Genomic DNA, 22,155 nt, shown 5'->3' on the forward strand with positions numbered 1-22,155 from the left:
TGTTTATTTTTAGGGGCACTTTCGAGTTCACGTCTTAATGAAGTGGGATCAAATCAACAAAATGATTCATATGGAACGTATTCGACAGTTGGTGGAAATTTAGGGGTGCCAGGACAATCGAATCCATTTGCTCAACATCAACAGCAGCAGCAGCAACCATCAAATGGTTACGGAAGCAATTACTAAAATCGCAAAATAGCAAACAAAACGAAATAAAAAGGTTTGATAGCTTGATCTCTATGATATCTTAAGATAGATGCGCTCTCTTTCTTATTTTTCTCATGATTGGTTTCGTATTGCTCTATAAATTCTAAATATTTCTATGAACAAAAAAAAAATTGTCTGAAGGCTCTTTGGAGTTTTTATGGATTTTATCCTGTTAATCAATCATTTTTATTTGTTGGATATTGAATTTAGTTGCTACTGCTTGAGGGATGACGTCATAGATAATTTTGTTTATATCACATAGTTGTTGATTCACATGAGAAATTTGTTTGATTTCTCATATCAAGTTTTGCATGCAAGGGGGACCTCGATTTGGATGAATTTATCTGAATAGCACAAGAGTTGGTTAATGTATCCAAAATGCAGGATCATGTTGTTGTGATTATGACATGGTGTGAATATGACACGGTGCGACCAAGACATAGTGTGACCATGACATGGGGTGACTTTGACATGGTGTGATCTATACATGGCGTGACCAAGACATGGTGTGACTATGACATGGTGTGAACAAGTAAAGGTCACATCTTTCATAAGCACACCGATTGGCACATTGTTACGAATTAAATCCATTCGGACAACCCTTTGGTGAAAACAGCTGAATTTGCCGCTTGGCTTAAAGTATACTGCCGCCTCGTCACCATGAAGGCAGCCATGTATCAATATGTATCAATTGGTACCTTAAAAATAAGATAAAATTTGTCGTCACTGTGTCATCAAGGCAATTTTGCATCGCATCGCTAACATGGTGGCATAGTGCTGCCTTAGCAAATAACGTAGTGCTGCCCTAGCAAATACGTTGTTCTGCTTGGTTAAAACATTATTCAAATCAAGGACTTCCTTTCCTTTAATACAATCTTAGTTAAGAATATTCGCGATCGACACAAGTTTTTCATGGCAACTAAGTGGCGGCCACATGACATCCAGTTGGATAATTTTTATGACAGCTAAAATGAAATTTGCCCCTTGGACAGTCATATGGAAGCCATATGAAAGCCGTGAATAATTTGAGCACATCGATATTAAAATCTTTAAATTTCAAAGAAAATCCAGACAATTTTACTACCCTACTTATTCATACATTAATGAACTTTTTAAGAAATTCTGTTGATTTCTAACCTTAAAAAAATAAATTAAAGTAACTAAAATAAAGCAAAAAAACTATTGTAACGTGTTATAATGATATTTAAACCAAAGAATCTAAAAAAAAAAATTAAAAAAGTAGATAAGTTCAGATGAAGAAATTTAAACAGTTTGATAAGCCCAGATGATAAAAAAATAGGAACAAATTAGATATTTCTCTCGCTTTCTAAATTGGCACAAAAATACCAAAAAAAAATGAGTTATCAGTATCAGAAATAAAACTTCAATATAAAGCAATATACGCAGAATATTTTAAAAAATGTACCTTCCTTTAATTTCAAAACAGACTTAAAGATATTGAATCGGTCATAATCAAATGAAAATATATAAAGAATCGAATGTGAAGACAACAAAAATCTTGAGTGAACAACTTGACGTTAATGTCTAATTTAATAACTAAACCTAAGGTCGATTAATGTCATATTTTAAGGAAGGTTCCGAAGAAAATGTCATTAGTCAGACGTAGATCTAGTTATTTACTGGATCAGAGTTGCAAAACAGGCAACTGCCATAGACAAAAACCGTGAAATTTCTTGATAATTTGTATGGTTTTTTGAGAAATATGGCACCTGCGCAGGTAAAAACCGTACAATTTCTTGATCAACTGTATGGTTTTGTATGAAACCTGTCACAGACAAAAACCATACATTTTTTTGATAATTTGCATGGTTCTGTGAGAAAAAAGCTACAGACAAAAACAATACAATTTCTCAGAAATTTGTATGGTTTTTTAAGAAGCCTGTCACAGACAGAAATCGTACAATTTTTTAGTAATTTGTATGGCTGTGTACGAAACCTGTCGCAGATAAAAACTACAATTTTTTGATAATTTGTATGGTTTTGTATGAATCCTGTCGTATATAAAAACCGTACAATTTCTTGATAATTTGTACGGTTTTGTAAGAAAAATTGTTTACATTATTAAGAAATTGTACGGTTTTTGGCTTTGATAGGTGTCTGTTTTGCAACGTTAAAGTAAACCTACGGTCTAGTTATTGTCTAGACATTACATCAAATTATCCACTCAGGAATGTTTCAAATCTCTTAAGTTTTAACAGCAGCTTTTAGCTAATTTAATAACAAAAAAACAAACTCGATTAACTATAACTAATATCGTATCATATCATTCTTTTGTGAGGATATTATTATATAATGAAAAAAAATATATTTAAAAAAAATGAAAAAAAGTATTTATTTATACATATATGAGGATATAAACTTTTATGTAATTTTAATAGACAAAAACAAAAAGTTATTAACTTGAAACATGAATGAAAGAATGAAAACTTATAGGTGTTGATGAATAAAAAGTTTTTACTCCTACACTAGATTTCAATGATATAAAATTGAAACAAATTTTATTGTGACATTTTTTTAGTAACAAGTCATAAAGTTAAATATTAAACATACAATCTTATTTGATTCTTTATTTTTTAATAGTAAGGAATAATAAATAAAATTCAAGTAATGAAATGTTGAAAGACAAAAAAGTATTGCGATAGTTAAAGACTTTAAGAAAAATAATAATCACTAAAAAGAAAAATTTTGAAGGATAAAAATTAAATTTAGTGCTGACTTCAATCTAGTGAATTATCTAGGATGCATGGCTATGATCAACATTGAATGTAAACTTCAGATAGAAGTTTTGTTATTAATTAAGCCCATTAGGGTTTTCAATTCCGAAATTAAAATGTACTGAATGTATTCCTTGAGGACTGATCGCGAAATCAAATCCGAATCAATCTCGGGATTTTAAATACTGGTCTGCATACATTTTGTCAGAAGTGGCAGTACTCTAATGTGGAGGGACCTCCACTGGAATCTAGACACTAAAAGTGGAGCATCCTGAACAGACAAGGAGCATTCTCATGAGAACGCTGATTGCCTGTTTGAACATGCCCTTACTTTTCACAGTTCATATAAAAGCGCCTGTGTCTCACCATCAGGGATTGATACTCGATCGATTTTCAAATACTCCAATCAAATACCAAACATAAAATATGGCTAATTCATCAATATCTGGTCTCGGTTTCTTAACTTACTCGGGAAACCTTACTTTCCCTAGGTAGTCCGGGTTATCATAGTGTACTCAATCTACGCTATCCCTTTCCCAATCCTAGAGTAGCTAGGGTAGGATGGCTCAGGGCAACTCGGATATTTTCAAAGCATCAACTCCTGAAAAGTATTTTTTGCATCTTATATAATAGATGAAAATTAGAATATCTTTGACTTTTAAAAGGAGACTGATTATTAGATTAGAATCAGTATGAATTTGTGATCAGCCTTAATTCAAGGTAGTGGATAAGCATCGTCAAAATAACATTGCTTACCATTTCGGATATGGAAGTAATTGTTAAAAATTTGTACAATATTGAAGGTACCAATTCAGTATTGAATATATTCAGTTAAGAACAATTCCATAAATGCAAGATAATTCACTAAATTGTTGTCAGTTCCAAAATAAAGAAAAAAAATTTAATAAAATAATAGAAAATTCATATAAAACTGGATAATATATGATCAGTAAAATGTTAAACCGTAGTACCAAAAACCTAACCTAAATACATATGTACTCAATCAGGATGATTTTTTCTTGAATCTTTTTATTTTAGCCAATAACTGTACAGAAATATTGCGGATGTTTTCCAACATAACAAGCCACACTAATAAATTCCATTAGAAATCAGAATATATATATTGAATTATATGAAATTTTATCCTTCATCCATTGACATTCACAATGCATAACACATTCACACATATTTTATTGAGAAAAAAAATTGCACTCTTATGAATTTAAATGTAAAACTGTATCAAATAATCGTATTATAATGCGAAATAAAGGATAAAAATAAAGTAAATAAAAAAACATTAATACGTTAGGATGTAATTTTTATTGTGTTAGACGTATCAATTGATAGACGAACCCCATACTTTACATAATATTATGTGTATTCAGCTATAAAAAATGTGTTATGTTTAATGAGATTGATTCAAAAGCAAAACATAAACATCCATTTGTTTCATATGCCCTTTTGACATAAATTCCTAAATACTTTCCTGAGAGATCCAAGGAATGGAAATGTGGATGAAAAATTTTTTGAGGTTATTTCAACACGTGCTTTCTATTCATGTTCGGAAATGAGTAATTCAGCAGAGTCATTGCAGCCAAACCACATGCGTGTGTGCTTTGCTAGTAAAATTGAGTATGCTCGGAACAGAGAGTGTGTTCTGGATCTGTTAGGGTTGGTATACACGTATCCCTAATCAGAGTTGGCAGGACTTCAAAAGTTTGGATTCCATAAGTCCAAAAAGTCCAGATTCCAAAAGTCCAAAAAGTACGAACTCCATGGAGTCCTGAGTCCACGATTTTTGGAGTCCTAATCCACTTTTTTGGAGGCGCCTCCGACTGGAGTCCGGACAAGTCTGTTCCGAATAGTCCAAGTCGGTTAATCAATCTAAAATCCCGACCATCGTCACCCTGACATAATATCAGATTCAAATCGAATCTGACATCAAGTCAGAGTCACGCCTGGCTCGGTTAACGAATTTGTATGGTCTTCCAAGTATGGTCTTTGATGAACTAAATCGTATTAGTTGAGAAATTGGCACAATGTAGTCGCTAGATCATAACTTTGTGGATGGCAAAAGATCGCGAGGTAGACCGAAGAATTCCTGGATTGGATGTGTTGTAAAGGATGCTAGAGTCCTTAATATTCCGAACTGGCAGAAGATTTCAAAGGATAGAGCTGTCTTTAGACATTGCCTACTCGTGGAAATGAGACCTCGAGCGCCCCAACCAAGGAAGTAAGTTAGATCATAGCAACGTTGCTTTGTTAGAGGCAAAACGCCAAAAAGACGAATTATGTCCAAAATTCAAGATTCAGATCCATTTGCCCACTCCCATAGTTACTGCATTACTCAAGTAAGTCTCTCAAATCTCATAACCCCGAACAGACCTAAGACATGCTTATTAACATGCTCATAAAATCGAGCATGCTCATCTGTATTGATAGAGTATTCTTATAAGCACTTTCAATTAAGTGTTAGGTGTATTTGTTAGGGAAACAGTCATCAAAATTCATCCCTTCCAAAAATCAAACTATCCATACCTTGAACATTACAGTATCTAACAATGATTATAACGATGATGATGATGGTGATGGGAACATTATTATGAAGGAACAGATTTTATTTTATACATTTTCTGTCTTTTTTTTCTGTTCCTCATTTAAAAGCTATAGGGATTAATTTTGTGAGGGATGGATGAAAATAAGTAGGAAGCGTTAATGTATATGTGGTTTCAGGTTATTAATGCATAGTGGATTTATTTCTATGGAAAGAAAATAAGATCCCCGTCAGATCATGACTTTTTAGCATATCAAATTTCTGGGTTTTTATTTTTGTTGTGTCTTTTATGTGAAAGGTGATGGAAATTTTGAGGAATTTTAAAATAATTCTTAATAGATCCTCAAAAAAGAAGAATATGACATAAGACATTTGTTTACTTAAGATCCTCAATTTTGGATATTTAACTTTCTCATGAGATCTTTAAAATAACAAATCTAGGCGCCACTCGACGCGTGTTTGTTCAACAATATTCTTATGCAAAACTTACTCTGCATCGATAATCTATTATTTGGAATTAAAATATTGATTTTATATTCACATCTATGGACATATTGAGGTAGATGTTAGCATTATTAAGATGCAATTTACATTTGGACACTTCCGTTTATGGCAGATCGAGGCACATCAAAATTATGATTTTTGGCTATGATATTCTGAATTCTATGCACATTCTTGTATAATTCTAAACATTCGAGTGGAGTAGACTCCCTAAGCAACACAGATGAAGATAGGTTGCCAAAAGACTTCGTTGCGAAGCCTTTCTCATTTGTGTCGATATGTATAAAGTTATGATTAACTATTGGCAAGTTAATGTCCTTTTGATGTCAAGTTCTAACTCACTCAGATCCACTCGGGATATAAGAGGAATCAATTGCTTACTGATCCGAATAGCACTAATCCTGAGGTGGACAACTTATGCTGTACGGCAACTCTGTCTTGGTTGAGAGGTTTGCCGTGGTACAAAAAAGTTTGCTGAATATTACACATATCGGTTAATCGACCCAAAATCCGGTCCTAGTGTGTCGTGACACTAGCATGGCCAAGTCAGAATCAGACAGGGTTGAGGCTGGTTTCTTGATCCATTAACTCAGTGATGGACAACCTTTTATTTTTCGTCTGACAACTTGGTGGTAAGCTTCGACAAAAACCGCATACGGCATTAGGTTTATGGTATTTCCGGAGATTTGTTCATGACAACCTGGTTGCCTACCACTGAATTACCTAATTTGTGCCATTCAGATGAAATTTTTGAATTGAACCTAAAATTGAGTAAACATCAAGTTCCAAAAATAATCAAAAATTGACTTGATAACCTTCTCACAAACCCATTTGTGGTATGAATCCCGATCCGGTGTGAATGTACAATACATCACAATCCTTCTATTCCATTTTGCAACAACCGTCGGTTACAATGTTTTCCAACTTCTTCATCAATAAAATAAGAAATCCATTAAATAAATTCAAAATACAGTAATGCACAAATCTTCTTTCTATTGAACAAAAATACATGGATTATTCTTAAAAGCATTTCGTATCTTTTCTCGTTTCCTTCCTTTATCATGTAAGTCAGTCATCTTCGAATTCAATTTCTTATCCAACTTCTCTTACTTCAAAATAAAAAGTTACTTATCTAAAATATTTTCTTTATTTCTTTTCTATATATATACGCACACTTGGCTTCTACGTATTAAGGATGGATGGATATTGAAGGGAAATTTTACATTCTCAATGTGGTTTTAAAATGGAATCTCTTGAAGGTATTATAGAAGTTGAGGGTTGAAGGTTTAGAAGTAGATCATTTTGTTCTGATATTCAGCATTTTGGGATGGAAAGAGATGGTAAAAGTTAGGTACTTGGTGCAGATCAGTGATTAACGAATGTCTGCTCAATATGCGGACAGAGAATTTTTACAAACTAGGTGATAGTAATAAAGTCGGAAGAAAACTATTTGGTTGTAACCAAAGTTCCATATAGGAGCAGACAGAAGTATGCTTTCTTGCTATCGGGTAATCCCGGGATTTCTCGATACCGAGGTTTCCCAGGAAGCCCAAAAATTTCAATCCACAAGCATAGACAGTAGCCAGTTCCTAGCAGGTAAAGAGCGTGCTCTCAAGAGGAGATTGAGCTGAGATCAATGCTTATTAGCATGCTCATCTGGTATGTTTAAAACGAGCAGGCTCTCAATAGCATGCTCTTTGCCTGTTAGAGAGCGGTACAGTCAGCTTTAAGAGGCGTCTAAGGATTGCAATTGATCTGAACAACTAGATTACTAAGTAAATGATCTGATAAGGAATGAGTCTCTAGTAAACAAATAGCATACACACAAAATTGAATAGTTTGGAAGAGTTTGCTAACATTTGGGAGCTCAGCCAAAATTTGAGCATTCTTAACCGGAATTGTTCTTCAATTGACCTGTAATAAGCTACGCTCATCATTAATACGAGCTATTAAATAACCCACAAGAGACTTAATTCTTACAAAAAATTATAATTTTCAAATGAAATTTTGATGGATTTAGTGCTTAATCTTCATAAAAAGCTAAAGGCACAGTCCGTGAGACAGTGAATCCCCAGATATACAGATTTAACAGAATATCAGGTATCATTTAAGAACAAACTAAATATAATCAGATAGAACAACCCAAACCAAACTCAAATTGAAGTAGTTGAAATCCAACAATCCACAAGCATATCCATCGACCAAAAATCATCTCATCTATTGGCATTTACAAGTATGAAGCACAATGGGAACTCAGTATACATTTAATAATTTTTTGCGATACTATCATTTAATTTGTAGAGTCAAAAATATTCTTCTAAAATACTTCAAAATGTCAATTAAGGCATTCAATCATGTAAAGAAATATTCATCCGAGTTATTCAGATGATTTTAGAAATTGAAAAATATCTAACAATGTATTAAAAAGCTTCAATTCAGTAGCCGTTTGAGTTGATGGGTTTTTGTATGTGCTGTGTATATTCAATTATCATTTCATAAATATATTCACTTTTGAGCGTATTTGATGGAAAGCAGGGTAGTTAGTGATACACTTTGTACTGTTGAGTGGCTGACTGGATGGGTATGGGATGAGATCTTAGCAACCAGACCTCGTTGAAAGGTCTAGTTCAGTGATAGGCAATCTTTTATTTTTCACGGCACATCTTTCCGGTAAGCCTTGATTGAAACCTTACATAGCATACGGTTCTTGGTGTTTTCAAACATTTTTGAGGGCATATTAGTGTACACAGGTTGCTCACTATTGCTCTAGTTTGAAGCGTTAACTCTGTGTCATCGACTCACTGCACTATCTATTGGTCTGAAAGTTCATAACCATATCTAAACATGTTAATTAATGATTTTTCATGTCATAAACAAAAATAAGGTTTTTTTAAAGCGTTGCTTCTAATAAATTTAAATTCTAAAAACCATTAAGAAATTTGAATTAAAATAAACCGTTAAATCATAAAATTGTTGCAGATTAAGGGAAGTGACTAGAATTCTACTGGATCTTAATTTATGGATTCTAAAATGACTAAGGTTTTACTGGAAGTTACATGAGCTCTTCTGGATCATGTTTTATGAGTTTTAAAGTAACAAAAGTCTTCCTGGAAATGAAGTAGATTTTACTGGATCTTGTTTTTTGGGCTCCAAAGTGACTAATGTCGTATCGGAAGTGGAATGAATTCTACTGGATCCCGTTTTATGAATTTTAAAATGACTATAGTCTTTCTGGAAGTGCCATGAACTCTACTGGATTTTGTTTTATGGGCTCTAAAGTGACAAAGGTTTTACTGGAAGTGACGTAAATTCTATTGCATCTTGTTTAATAAGTTCTAAAATGACTAAGGTCTTACTGGAAGTGGCATAATCTCTACTGGATCTTGTTTTATGGGCTCTAAATTGAATAAAATATGACTGGATCTTGGTTTATAGTGAGGAAAATTGACTTAGAGTTGACTGGATCATGTGTTTAATCCAAAAATGCGCTGAATTCGCTCGACAAGGTTGAATACTTTCGTAATTTAGTTTTTATTTCTTTACAATCATTCTCAATTTTTTTAATGGTCAGTCATGAATAACACGAGTAAAAAAAAAAGAAAGAAAAAAAGTTTTGTATTCTTAGCATCTGTCAAAATATTACGATGAACAATGGAAACGAAAAGTAAATGTATAAAAAAAAAGTTATTAGATGATTTTTCTATCTGATTTTTACTCCGTATGATTCCCTTGAAAATTGTTGATGTCTGTTTTATATTATATTATTTTTTACTTGATTCGATTGTTTAATGTTCTGCCTTTTTTTATACAAAACAACTCTATAAACTTTATGTTATTGTATATTATATCAATTTTGAAATCTAAGAGCTCAATGTTCTACTTGAAACATGACTTTGTAGAAATTGAAATTTCATTTATGTTTTTTCCTTGTGTCTATATACATGCCTTGTTGTTGTTGATGGGGTATGTGAAACAGGCATTAAGTTATTAGTTAACATTTCAATTTATTCTTGTCTTGCATATCAAACAACTTAATTGGTCAAACACACATCGAAGAATAACTTTTTAGATCCATTCAAGGCATCCTCACTTTTGAGAATTTTATTGTGTTGATGGATGTTAATGTAGTCATTCTAATTAGGTACAAATTTTATAGAATTTTAAGGCTAATATGAACATGTTCTGGGAAAGAACTTGAACCTTCTTTGAATACTTGAATATTAAAGTATCAAGTTTGGATGTAACTAACTTGAGCTGATTTAAGATTAGAATATATATTGTAGCAATGACTTCATGTCTCAAGTGCATTCTTGTTCGACTGAGATTTTTCCATATTTTATTATTCCTTCTTGGAAGAAATTTTCATTTGTAGCTTCATATGTAAGGACATGTGGTGATGGATTATTGTGAACTTTAGTAACAACAAAATATTTTATATTGATTGAATTTGTTAAACATATGTATGTATACAGATTACGTAACATAAGGGAAGGAGAAGTGAAAATTAATACTAGGGGTGCTTAGTTAAAGTGATGGAAAATTCAAAGTATTTGCTGATAATTTATAGAATGATAACAAATGTGAAGAAGAAGAAACTTACTTTGACACTTAGAATTACTAGCAGTCATCCATATTGGACAAATTAGTAAAATGGCTGGTTAATGACTAAGGAATGATCAATTATAATAAATGGCATTGCCCAATCAGTCACCCGAGGCAGCAGACTAAGAACCAAGTGGTAGTCACTTGTTGAAAATATCAAAATTTGCCAACTGACTGCCTCTAAATTCTAAGTATACTGCCGCCTCGTTGCCGTGGTTGCAATATTTTAATATATGCCGATCGGGTCATTTTTAAAGTTCTTACAGATTCTAACTTTGTTCTTTAATTATTTTTGTGCATTTTGGATAGAAAACTTTTGTCCGATTAAAAATCAAAAGGTACACGACATGAAAAATTCGGGAAATAACAGAGCCAGCAAGAAGTATACTCGAAATGAATGTGGAATCTACTCGAATTGATTCGACTTTCTTATACAAAATCCGAGTCGACCTTGACATCTGAAAAATAGTGTCCATAAGTCAGTGTGGCTCTAGTTTAGAGTCGGAATTTGCAGAATTCGATTCAAACCCAGAATCATTTTAGCACAGGGATTTTCAAATTTTACGGCGTGTGTCTTTCCGGCTAATTCTCATTGCATTCAAACAAATAGAAATCATTTTAAACAGTCACGTTCTTTTTTGAAATTTCTTAAATATTTCAGCAAAACTTAAATTCAAGTCTTAAATCTCTAGAAATATCTTAAATTAATCCTTGAAGTTGGCATAAATTCCCATCAAATCACAAAAAAATTAACTAAATTAAAATAAATATTCAAAAAAAATTGGAGCTAATTGAAAGTTCCAAATAAATGTCCATGCCATAAATCAAACATTGTTAATGGTCTCAAAAAAATCTGTAATTGCTTCTATTTAAAATTTATCAATTTCTTGACTTTAAAGGCTATAACATAAATCAATCACTTTCAATCGTTCCTAATTTCTACATCTAAATAAACTTTATACAGTCTACTCTATAATCAACACATCCATTACATTTTGTGATAGTTATACAGCTTAAATCTCATAATTGGTTATTAATAAGGACATAACATACACACCTCCAATTTCAAATTGTTTACTCACCGTTGAATACCCCAAAACAATTTATGCTTAATTAATTTTACTTTAATAAATTCTCTCACATTTCCATTTTCATCATCATATCATTGACCATTATCCATTAGGCTTTTTACATTTCAAAATATAACTTAATCCCACTTAATCTTAATCTATCATATTCAGTATTTTCTTCTTTATTACATTTCATTTCTGTTTTCAAGACATCGAGGCTCATATGGAGTGAGTGAGAGAGAATGTTGAAATCAAAGTATGTATAATTAAATTGTTTTGAGGTTTTAGATAATTGAAAATACACAATAAGAGCTTCACAACATACAAAATAAACATCGAGAAATTAACAGAATGATTTAACAGAAAATAAAGGCATCAATAGAGGAACAAAATGAGTTGGGAACATTTTTTTGGAAGTTGTGGATTAGACGCATTTTTAGGGGCAACATTCATATTTGGACTTTATATTTTTTAACAGAACTAGCAGAATTTTAGGTGTCTGGACTCCAAAAGTCCAAAAATACACTTCCACTGGAGTCCTGTCTCTAGATTGGAGTCCTACTAACTCGTGTTTTGATTTGCTTCTTATCTTCAGGGTGGGTGAGTTAAATCAAAACTCAAAAATGAACTCACTTTTCATTGAATTGAATTTGAATTTGAGTTTTTTTTTCTTCGAAGATGAGTTTGAGTTTTTTAAAAAAATTCAAACTCAATACAAATGAGTTGAGTTTTGAGTTTGAGTTTAAACTCAAATCAAACTCACCTTGAATAAAAAATTCATTAATTGAATTCCTAAAGAATTTTGAGAGATGTTCACTTTTTCTGTGAATTAATATGATTTGCTGAACATTTCATCTTTTCCTGGTTAGTTTATGCATTTCATGTCCAACAAATTGGTTTCTGGAGTTCCAACTGAAATAAAAATTACAGCAACCAATGACTTTCTGAACTTTCACGAGGAAAATAATATTTGTTAATTCTTTCGTGATTTGTGGCTTATTGCTTGCAGAAAATGGAGCACTCATGGATGAGCTTGATCTAAGATGGTTGGAAGTAGCTGAATGTGAGGAACAGATCACTTCCAATGCCAGAAAATATTTTTTACTCCATTTAATTGTGCAAAGTGTTCTGAATTGGATTTAGTCACTCAGAGTACTTAGAGGGCGCTGGAACTGCCTGGTTCCTCTACATCCACAAAAAAATTTTTTGTTCCTTTTTCATCAAGGAATCACCTTTGAAAGTTTGAAAATTTTTGTTGGAACTGACCGGTTCCTTTGGTACCTGCTGTACATTGGCAACTTTTATGAAGTTCCAAAATCATACAGAATTATTTTTAGATGTATGGAACTATCAGGTACCAAAGGAACCGGTCAGTTCCAACAAAAATTTTCAAACTTTCAGAGGTGATTCCTTGATGAAAAAGGATTTTTTGTGGATGTAGAGGAACTAGGCAGTTCCAGTGCCCTTTCAGTACTCTGAGTGATAACAAACAACTTGTCATATTCGCTTGGCGAAAACTGCATGAAAAAAGATTTTTCAGCACTGGAAGTGGCCAGTTCCTCATTTGCGGTCATATCCAGCAAAAATCCATAATATTCAGTCATTTCTTGCAAGCAATAAGTCACAAACAACAGAAGAATCAACAAATAATATTTTTCTCACGAAAGTTCAGAAAGTCATTGGTTGCTGTAATTTTTATTTCAAATATTTTGGAACCAAAAGATCCAGGAACAAATTTAAAGCCAGGTGCAATTCCGATCATATTGCAGTATTCAATTTAATTTATGAAAAATCTAAAGAAATCTCCATAAGAGAATTTTTAATTCAAGGTGAGTTTGGATTTGAGTTTAAACTCAAACTCAAAACTCAACTCAACTTGAGTTTTGAGTTTAAAAAAAACTCAAACTCATTTTCGAAATGAAAAAAACTCAAATTTAAATTCAAACTCATTTTTTCAATGAATTTAAATCAAACTCTCATTTTGAGTTTTGAGTTTTGATTTATTTCACAAAACTCTCCCCACCCTGCTTATCTTGAATGAGGTCCTGTTTTGCTTGTAAAGTGATATTCAAATCATTGACACAGGATTTGTTCATTTCAGCTCTTATTCTATCCAGTTATTATAGACCAATGAAATTCCAGGACAGGATTATCTCCCATTAACGCCCTATGACTTACAATCAATTATGGACTTCTATTAAATGAGGCTTGAAACTGGTTCTTTCGCCGAATTTCTAATTTCAATAGATCGATGTCTATGATGTTAATGAGAGTTTCAGACTTCTAACAACATGGACGGGAGAACTAGGAATGAGTCAATACAAGTAGTGTTGCATTTGCTTAAACATAAACAGCATGACCGTATTCATGAAAAGCCTTAATTAGGTATCAAAACATGAGCACCTATTTCTTGAGAAATTTAGAAGTAGTAAGGTCCTGAACAAATTCAGAAGCTCCACTGTGCCATGTATATTTTTAGGACATTGAGGTTCACAAAAAATATTCAAAACAGACTCAAAATTCCCATCAAAATAAACAAGAAACGAACATCAAAACGAAAAACCCCAATTTTCTTAAAGACAACATGCCAAAATCAGGAACAACACAAATCGATAGGATTAAATAAATCAGGTAATAAAAAAAGTATAAGACTATGTTTTGATGCCATAGAATTATGATAGATATGTATACACACAACAATCCCAATATTTTTTTTGAAAAGGCATCAATTGGCTGTTTCCATTCATCGCTCAAGAAATTATTACTTATCGATAAATTGGCTTTTTTCGAATTCGAGCGATATATATACATAGATAGAATGACTATAACGAAGTGAGTGGAACTAGATGATAATTTTCTGATTGATGTGTTATTTTCATGATTTCTATTTCTTGTGAGTGTGATTAAAGGTTTTGCTTGTCGAGTTCTCTACGATTCTATTTTGTTCTTATAAGAAATTGAGCATTCATGATGTAGATGAGCAGTTGTTCATCATCCACAATCGTCAAGTATCTCAAATCTCAAGATTTATATGATTATTGTCATTTATTTCGAAACAATATTTAAATGAGCATCATGGGGATGGAAATGAATGAGTTCCTAACTTTGTCGTCATCATCCAGGGTATGTAAAGCTCTTCTATAGCTCTTTTGTAAACATTATTTAGCGCTTGTGAATTTTTAATTGAGTTAAACTTTTTCTTCATCTTGTACTGTTTTAACTTTAGTGCCGATGTATATATATATAGCTCTTTCGTTTACCCTTCATTAATATATAACTGAGAAATGGTTCATGAAGAAGCTTCTTTTTTTACTTGATTGTGGTTCAATGTTCGAGTTAAAGTTGTACATCGGATCATTATTAAGGCAGAGAGATTAGAGAAGTTTTTTTTAGTTTGATATGGAGTCTAAGTGCTGATTTGATATATTTTGATGAGTTTTGTGGGTCATTCATATGATTTGGTCTTAGTTTATTGCTAAAGTTTCCCACATAGGGCTTACTAAAATCCAGTTTTGATAAATTTTTGAGACTAAAGCCGAAACTGGGGCCGAAATTGCAAGGGAACTGTTTGAAAGAGAACCCTTAGTCACACATCAAACTTGCATTTGGACTTTGTAGTATGAATTTAACATTTTAATGAATTTTTGAATATATTCTGACAATATTGCTCTGAAAGATTGTTAAGCAGCGCCCCTATCCACAAATTAGAGCTATTAGCACATTGTTGCATCGCCGCGTTAACCGCAAGACTTACAAATACCCCAACTGACAAGGTGACCAGCTTTTAGGTATTGAAGTTGTATTTCTGTATCATAAAAGCATACTATTTGCCTGTTAGAGGACACCGGAAAGGCTGTTTATCTTTTGCCTATACCTATACCTAACAATCAAACGTGTCGTTTCAAAAACTCTAAATATTCAATGCTTGTTTATACTGCAACCCTCTAATGCTGACAATCTTGTTTGAAACCTTACCACAACTTAGGTTCAAAAGAAAAAAGTACACTTTTCACAGCAAATCTCGAGTGGGACTCGATCCAACGCTCATTTAATTAAATGTCAAAAATTCTTACCTACTGAGCTACCGGAAGTTGCCAGAAAATGTGGCAAAATGCTCACTTTAAAACATTTTTTTTCTTTAAGGGTTTTGCGGAAGATGTGCATCTAGATGCGCATCTAGATTTTGCATTTATGCAGACCTGCGTTACTAATTTTGGCCATCCCTATTTTCATTACAATGCCAACAAGACACAAAATCCAACAAATGTTTGAAATTAAAAACGTAGAGTGTATCCCTAATTTACAAAATTGTAAGTGTAACTATTTCCTTCTTAAATCTTCTTAAATCAAAATTTAGACACTGCATAAAATATTGTCTATAAGATGCAAATCAATTAAAAAATCCTCTTCCGTGTGATAACATCCAGCTCTCATCATCCTGTAACAGAATAAACCACCATAACTCCCAAAAATCTACACCTCAAATATTCTAACAGAAATTAATACATTGCCAAAAGTAACAAAAAAAAATAACAATCATTTGATCCATCTCAAATTACGCAAACATATAAAATATAGAGTGTAATGAAAACTTATTGAAACTCACCTCATTTTTCAATTTCATCACATCTAACTATAGCTATCTATTAATCTACATTCGAGTGCAGAGAAAGAGAGAAAAATGTCTGAAAGCAGTGTATGTACAAAAAAAATAAATGATGGCATTATCAACTCAACAAGAAAGAGAAATAAATAAATAAATAATAATAAAAAAGAAGGAAATCCAACAAGAGTAACAATATATGTTCAATTTAAAGGTATACAATCCCATTAAAAAGTATATATACATACACAAAAAAAAAGTACTGATGACATAATTCCTGTTTGACGCCTAAAAATAATAACATCATCATATCGAAATGGAAACGAACAAAAAAAACGATATGCTGTTGATACATACATTGCACAAAAAGCGAATAAGTAACATATTATATAGAGTCAGAGTAGAGAGATCTCTTTTCAGTGAAAAGAATATACACAAAAAACATAAAGCAAGCTTTTTTTCTTCTATATCTCATCATCAGATATATCCATCCATCCATATACATACCCCAAAAAATTGATGATGATGATGATGACTCTATATACATCTCAGGCGAGTAAGCGAGAGGATGATGAAGAAGAAAATGAACAATTTTTTTGTACTCTCCGGGTACATAACGAATTGTGATCCAACAAAGTATAACCCATATCAATTTAAATGTGTGCAAGTGAGATGGCGGTATATCTCTAACTTGGAAACATTATACCATCCACAGAAATATCAACTCAATGATACCCGAGTGTATATTCGTTGTTGTTGTTCCTTCTTTTCTTCTTGTTTATTTTTCTTAGAGGATAATTTCAGGGTAAATAAGGATGTTCACTTTTCAGAAGTCAAAAGAAGGTCTTTTTGGGGATCAGGGAATTTTTTTGACAACAGGCACAAAAGTCTGTTTTTGGAGATTTTCTCAAAAATTCATTCTAAGTCTCAAAATAATGAGTTACTAATCCCTGACACACCGAGAGTACAAGAAAAATGAGTGAAACATATCATTGTCTGACGTATATACATTACAAATAATAAATTTTTTTTACTCTGTGTAAGAGATAGCACATTATTTGGTAGCGAACCAATGAGATAGTGTTGATGTATGGCATTGGCAACACCCCTCAAAATGGTGATTGGCGTTCTCATTTTTAGATCCGAAGCTAATAAATTTTTTTTCTTCTGTTGTGTGTTGAAGTAAAGCAACAAAAGAAGGAGGGCGGGTTATAAATGGAAGTAAAAGAAGGAATAGTTGTTGTTGTAAGCTACTGTCGTATTAGTATTGTTATTATTACTTCTTCTTTTTTGTTCGTATCGGGTACGGGCAAAAAAAGTAAATAAACAAAAAAGAGAAAAGAAGTTCAGTAGAAAAATACCCTTCCGCTAAGTCAGTGCTCGGTGTCGCTCTCGTCGTAATAAAAAAATAATAAAATATATCGTAATAATTTTTATGATTTAAAAAATTCGGTGGATTCGCGGATAATTTTTTTTTATATCTATTTTAAAATTTCATTTCCTTTTCGGAAGTTTGCGTACTCAAAACAGTGTAAAGATATAAAATATGTGAACTTAATTTGTTAATTAGCGTGAATAATTCAAATAATAATCTTCAGTTACATTTTCAGCCAATTTTGGCATTAGATATAAATAAATAAATGATAAGTATCCGTACACAGTAGAGTCAATGTGTAAAGTGATATGTACGAATAAATAATGTATTGTGTAATTAAGTATTAAGGAGCAACACACAACAGTGATTCATTTGCATAACTAATAATGACAATTAGTTGAAGAGTCTTTGTCATTGTGACCACAGAATCTCAAGTCAAATGAAGACACGGAATTATTTGTGATTTTATTTTATTTTTGAGTTTTTTTTAATTGAAGTGGAACTAAAAAAAAATTAAAATTTTTTTGACACTAAAATATTTCAAGTTTGAAGACACAAAAAAAAGGTTTTTTGAATTTTTACAAAAATAGCTCCGAACTCAAAAGTACTTGAAATGGCCGTGGTTGGGCCAAATAACGGGATCGTCATACCGACAGCAATAAGACGATCAATATCGCCACAATCATCAATAATTCAGGAATCTGTGACATTATTAAATTCAACATCACCAAGCTCATCCGTATCACCGCCGCCTCATATTGTTTCAGTGAATTTGAGTGGTGGACATAATAATAGTGGCAATAACAATAATAATAATAATAATGATAATAATAATATACCTAGTGCGAATAATAATAATTTAATAGCAAATTCACCTCAAATGCATCCACATTATGGACATCATCATCAAGCTCATCATTTTCATAGTCATCCACATCATCCAATATTAGCACCTAGTCCTTTATTCGCCTTACCAACGTTAAATTTTACAGCATCGCAAGTTGCGACTGTATGTGAAACGTTAGAGGAATCGGGTGATATTGAACGTTTAGCTAGATTTCTTTGGAGCCTTCCCGTTGCACATCCGGTAATAGATAGACATAATAATATAATTAATTCATTTATTGGCAATCCTGGATATATCCTGTACAAATTATTACAGAATATTAGTGAATTAGATCGATCTGAAGCTGTACTAAGAGCTCGTGCTGTTGTTGCTTATCACACGGGACACTTTAGGTAATGAAACATTTTTGAACTTTTTTAACTGTGTTGATCGGGAATTGATTGAAAGAAAGGTGATCGGTACATGTTTATAATGGCGGTCGCACGAGATTTAAATGACAATTTTTATGTTTTAATTATCATGAAGTCATGTAACAGCCAATTGACTGCTATGAATAATTGTGTACCGATCGGGAAAGTGAAATAAATCTAGTGCAAACATTTGTGAACATTTTAGTGATTAAAAGTGGGGATTTATTGAGAATTTTGGATGAAAAATTGAGTTTAAAGTTGAAAAGTTTAATTTGAAGTTGAAAAAATTTGAATTTAAAGTTAAAAACTTGAATTTGAAGTTGAAAAAATTAGAATTTGATTTAAAAAAATTGAATTTGAAGTTTAGAATTTTTAAACTAAAAGTTGGAAAATTGAATTTGAAGCTAAAATTTGGATTAAAAGTTGAACATTAGAATAAATATTGAAAAAAATTTATAAAATAAGATTTAAGTGGCAATTTTGATGAAGGATTCTTCATAGAATGCAAATGCAATATCACGAAGTTTTGCTCAATTTGCCGAACAAATTTTTCTTGTGCTCAAGTTAAATTTTAATTTAAAATTGAAGATTTAATCAAAATTTTGAATTTTTTTGACTTTTCCAATTCTTAATCTTGAACACTTTAAGTCTTTTGCATCCAAATCTTCTGTCCAACCACAAAAAAAAATAGTTCCACCATAATTACAGGCCTTCAAAATTACATAATTGCACAAAATTGCTCATTTTACTCCCAAAACAAAAACAAAAAAAAATCATCAAAATTTATTCTAAATTCACTCAAACTTGAACCCAGTTCTAATCCGATTATTCATCTTTCTGCTGTTTGCTTCTCCTTTTACTTAATTTACAAAATATAAAAAAATTATTCATAAATTCATCTCTAGGCTTTTGAGAAAAAAAAAAGAATTTAATTGAATCAAATTGCCACAAATTAAATGCTAAATGGATCATAATTGTTTTTCCAAATGGTTGTTGAATATTTTTTACTGTCTTAAATCCACAACTCGCAATGGAGATGAGAAAAAAATTTAAGAAATTTCTTCTTCTTTTGATGATTATATTAATTTCCATAATTTTGTTATTTTTTTCGAGGAAGATTCTCATTTTTTTTAAATTCAATTCAATAAGGAGTGATGTGTGCGTATTGTGATGATGATGAAAACGTAAGCCATCATTATCTTGTTATTTACCACAGATTTTTTTCATGATTCTGTATATATACACAGAAGTAAATTTAAGTGGCCTAATGAGCTTTAATTTTATTTTAGCTTCTGATTTTCCTTTTTTATTATGTGAAACTTTTATGGAACTGGGAAGTGAATGGGAAATTGTACTAGATTTATTTTACCTCCTTTCTTTCAATTAATTGGTTATGTATTTTGGATATGTATATGAAATTTGTATTTGATATTTGAAATTAGAAATTATCGAAGTAATCATTGAGATTTTAATAATTAATGTGTTTGAAAATTTGAACAGAATTGAACAAAATATTCCTATTTAAAACAAAAGAACAGGAATGAATATTTAATATAAGTGACATTAAGTTAAGAACATGTCTATAAATTGAAGTTACAAGTTTACAAGAATATTAAAAAATTCATTAAAAAAGATAATTACAATTTGGTGCAAAATTATTTTGAAATTTTGATTTAAAGACTTTGAATTTGATTTAAAGTTTATGAGAAACTTGAAAAATTTAGTTCAGGAATAAAAAAATAAGTTTGACATGCCAGAAATTTTATTTTGAATGAAATTTTAAAGAAAATTTAGAATTTTTACTGAAATATATTTTAAAATTTTGAATTAAATTTCATTTTAAAGGGAACTTAGTCTTATTTATTCTTTAAATTTCAAATTGATCTAAGTTTTAAAAATGAAATTTCAATTTAAAATCAGAATGAAAATTCAAATTCATTTCAGAACTTCAAATGAATGCCAGAATTTCAAATAAATCTCAAAATTACAAATTAATTTTAGAATTCAATATTAAATTGATTTGCAGTTTCTAGTCAATATTAAGTTGATTTTATGATTCAAATTCTCAAATTTAAATGTTATTAAAATATAATTTGAATCTTAAGATTTAAATTCCTGAAAATCTAGATTTTTAAATTAAATTGAAAATATAAAAACTTAGCAACCATTATTCTTTAATTTTACAAATTTCTAGCATAAAATCAAATAGTTTAAATTGGATTTCAGTCATTTCTTTAATTAAAATTGAATAATTAAAATATTAAACTAGTAAAATCAATAGAAATGTTTAAAATAAGTAAAATAAGTGTTATTGCGGAATTAGAAATCTATATTTTCAACATAAATAATTTTACAACATATCAATTCATCGCTTGATTTATTTTTATATAAATTTAATATTTTATTACGAAAATTTGTAAATGTTAAATGCAAATTTCAACCAGATTTTTACATTTTTCCTCAAACTATTTCCATAAATCAATAAAATGTGTAACATAAATATTTTAAAATTTTAAATTCCTGCATTACAAAACTTCTTGTAAAATTTGAAATTATTTTAAAAAATTTCTAAAAAACTCTAAAAAAAACTTTAAAAAATCTCAAAAAATTCACTCAAAAATTCTCATTCAATGATTATTCATTTCCAGAGAACTATATGCAATCCTTGAACGACACAAATTCACAAAGAGTTCACATGGGAAACTGCAAGCAATGTGGTTGGAAGCACATTATCATGAAGCCGAAAAATTACGAGGAAGACCCCTTGGTATGTAATATCATAAAGTGTCATCAACACATATACACAGATAAATGTGATATATAATTAAAATGATGATGTTAATCCTACAGGTCCTGTTGACAAATATCGCGTGAGAAAGAAGTTTCCACTTCCACGTACAATCTGGGATGGTGAACAGAAAACGCATTGCTTTAAAGAGCGCACCCGAAGTTTACTACGCGAATGGTATTTGCAAGATCCATATCCAAATCCAACAAAGAAACGTGAATTAGCATCAGCAACTGGCTTAACACCGACACAAGTTGGAAATTGGTTTAAAAATCGAAGACAACGTGATCGTGCGGCAGCCGCAAAGAACAGGTAAGCAACAGCTTTTTTTTTTATTTCCTTTAATGGCTCATCGACTATTCAATGCGCGATTTTTTTTTATAATATTTATTTCTCAATATCTCAATTACTTACAAATGCCGCCAACCCAGCTTGTATGTACGCAAAGAGAAATAATTAATTA

The 22,155-nt window shown here is 31.2% G+C and overlaps 2 protein-coding genes across 4 annotated transcripts in view; both read left to right on the plus strand.

Annotated features, from left to right (window-relative positions):
- jef (major facilitator superfamily domain-containing protein 6 jef) overlaps positions 1-22,155 on the plus strand; it is a 92,223-nt gene that overhangs the window by 2,871 nt on the left and 67,197 nt on the right. The window contains exon 8 of one of the 2 annotated variants that reach the window (XM_070651557.1): positions 14-229. In XM_070651557.1, coding sequence (XP_070507658.1) covers positions 14-186 — 173 coding nt within the window. In that variant the 3' untranslated portion in view covers positions 187-229. Of the gene's footprint in view, positions 1-13; positions 4,208-22,155 lie in introns of those variants that run through there. The other variant, XM_070651556.1, reaches the window with a different exon arrangement.
- The window catches only part of Optix (optix), a 43,901-nt gene continuing 39,386 nt past the window's right edge, over positions 17,641-22,155 (plus strand). The window contains exons 1-5 of one of the 2 annotated variants that reach the window (XM_070651606.1): positions 17,641-18,010; positions 18,145-18,734; positions 18,810-18,886; positions 21,553-21,671; positions 21,755-22,004. In XM_070651606.1, coding sequence (XP_070507707.1) covers positions 18,261-18,734; positions 18,810-18,886; positions 21,553-21,671; positions 21,755-22,004 — 920 coding nt within the window. In that variant the 5' untranslated portion in view covers positions 17,641-18,010; positions 18,145-18,260. Of the gene's footprint in view, positions 18,735-18,809; positions 18,887-21,552; positions 21,672-21,754; positions 22,005-22,155 lie in introns of both variants that reach the window. The other variant, XM_070651607.1, reaches the window with a different exon arrangement.

Source organism: Chironomus tepperi, unplaced genomic scaffold, assembly GCF_022539635.2.
Source record: "Chironomus tepperi strain 1889 unplaced genomic scaffold, CSIRO-AGI_Ctep_v1 contig_465, whole genome shotgun sequence".
Classification (NCBI taxonomy): Eukaryota; Metazoa; Arthropoda; class Insecta; order Diptera; family Chironomidae; genus Chironomus; species Chironomus tepperi.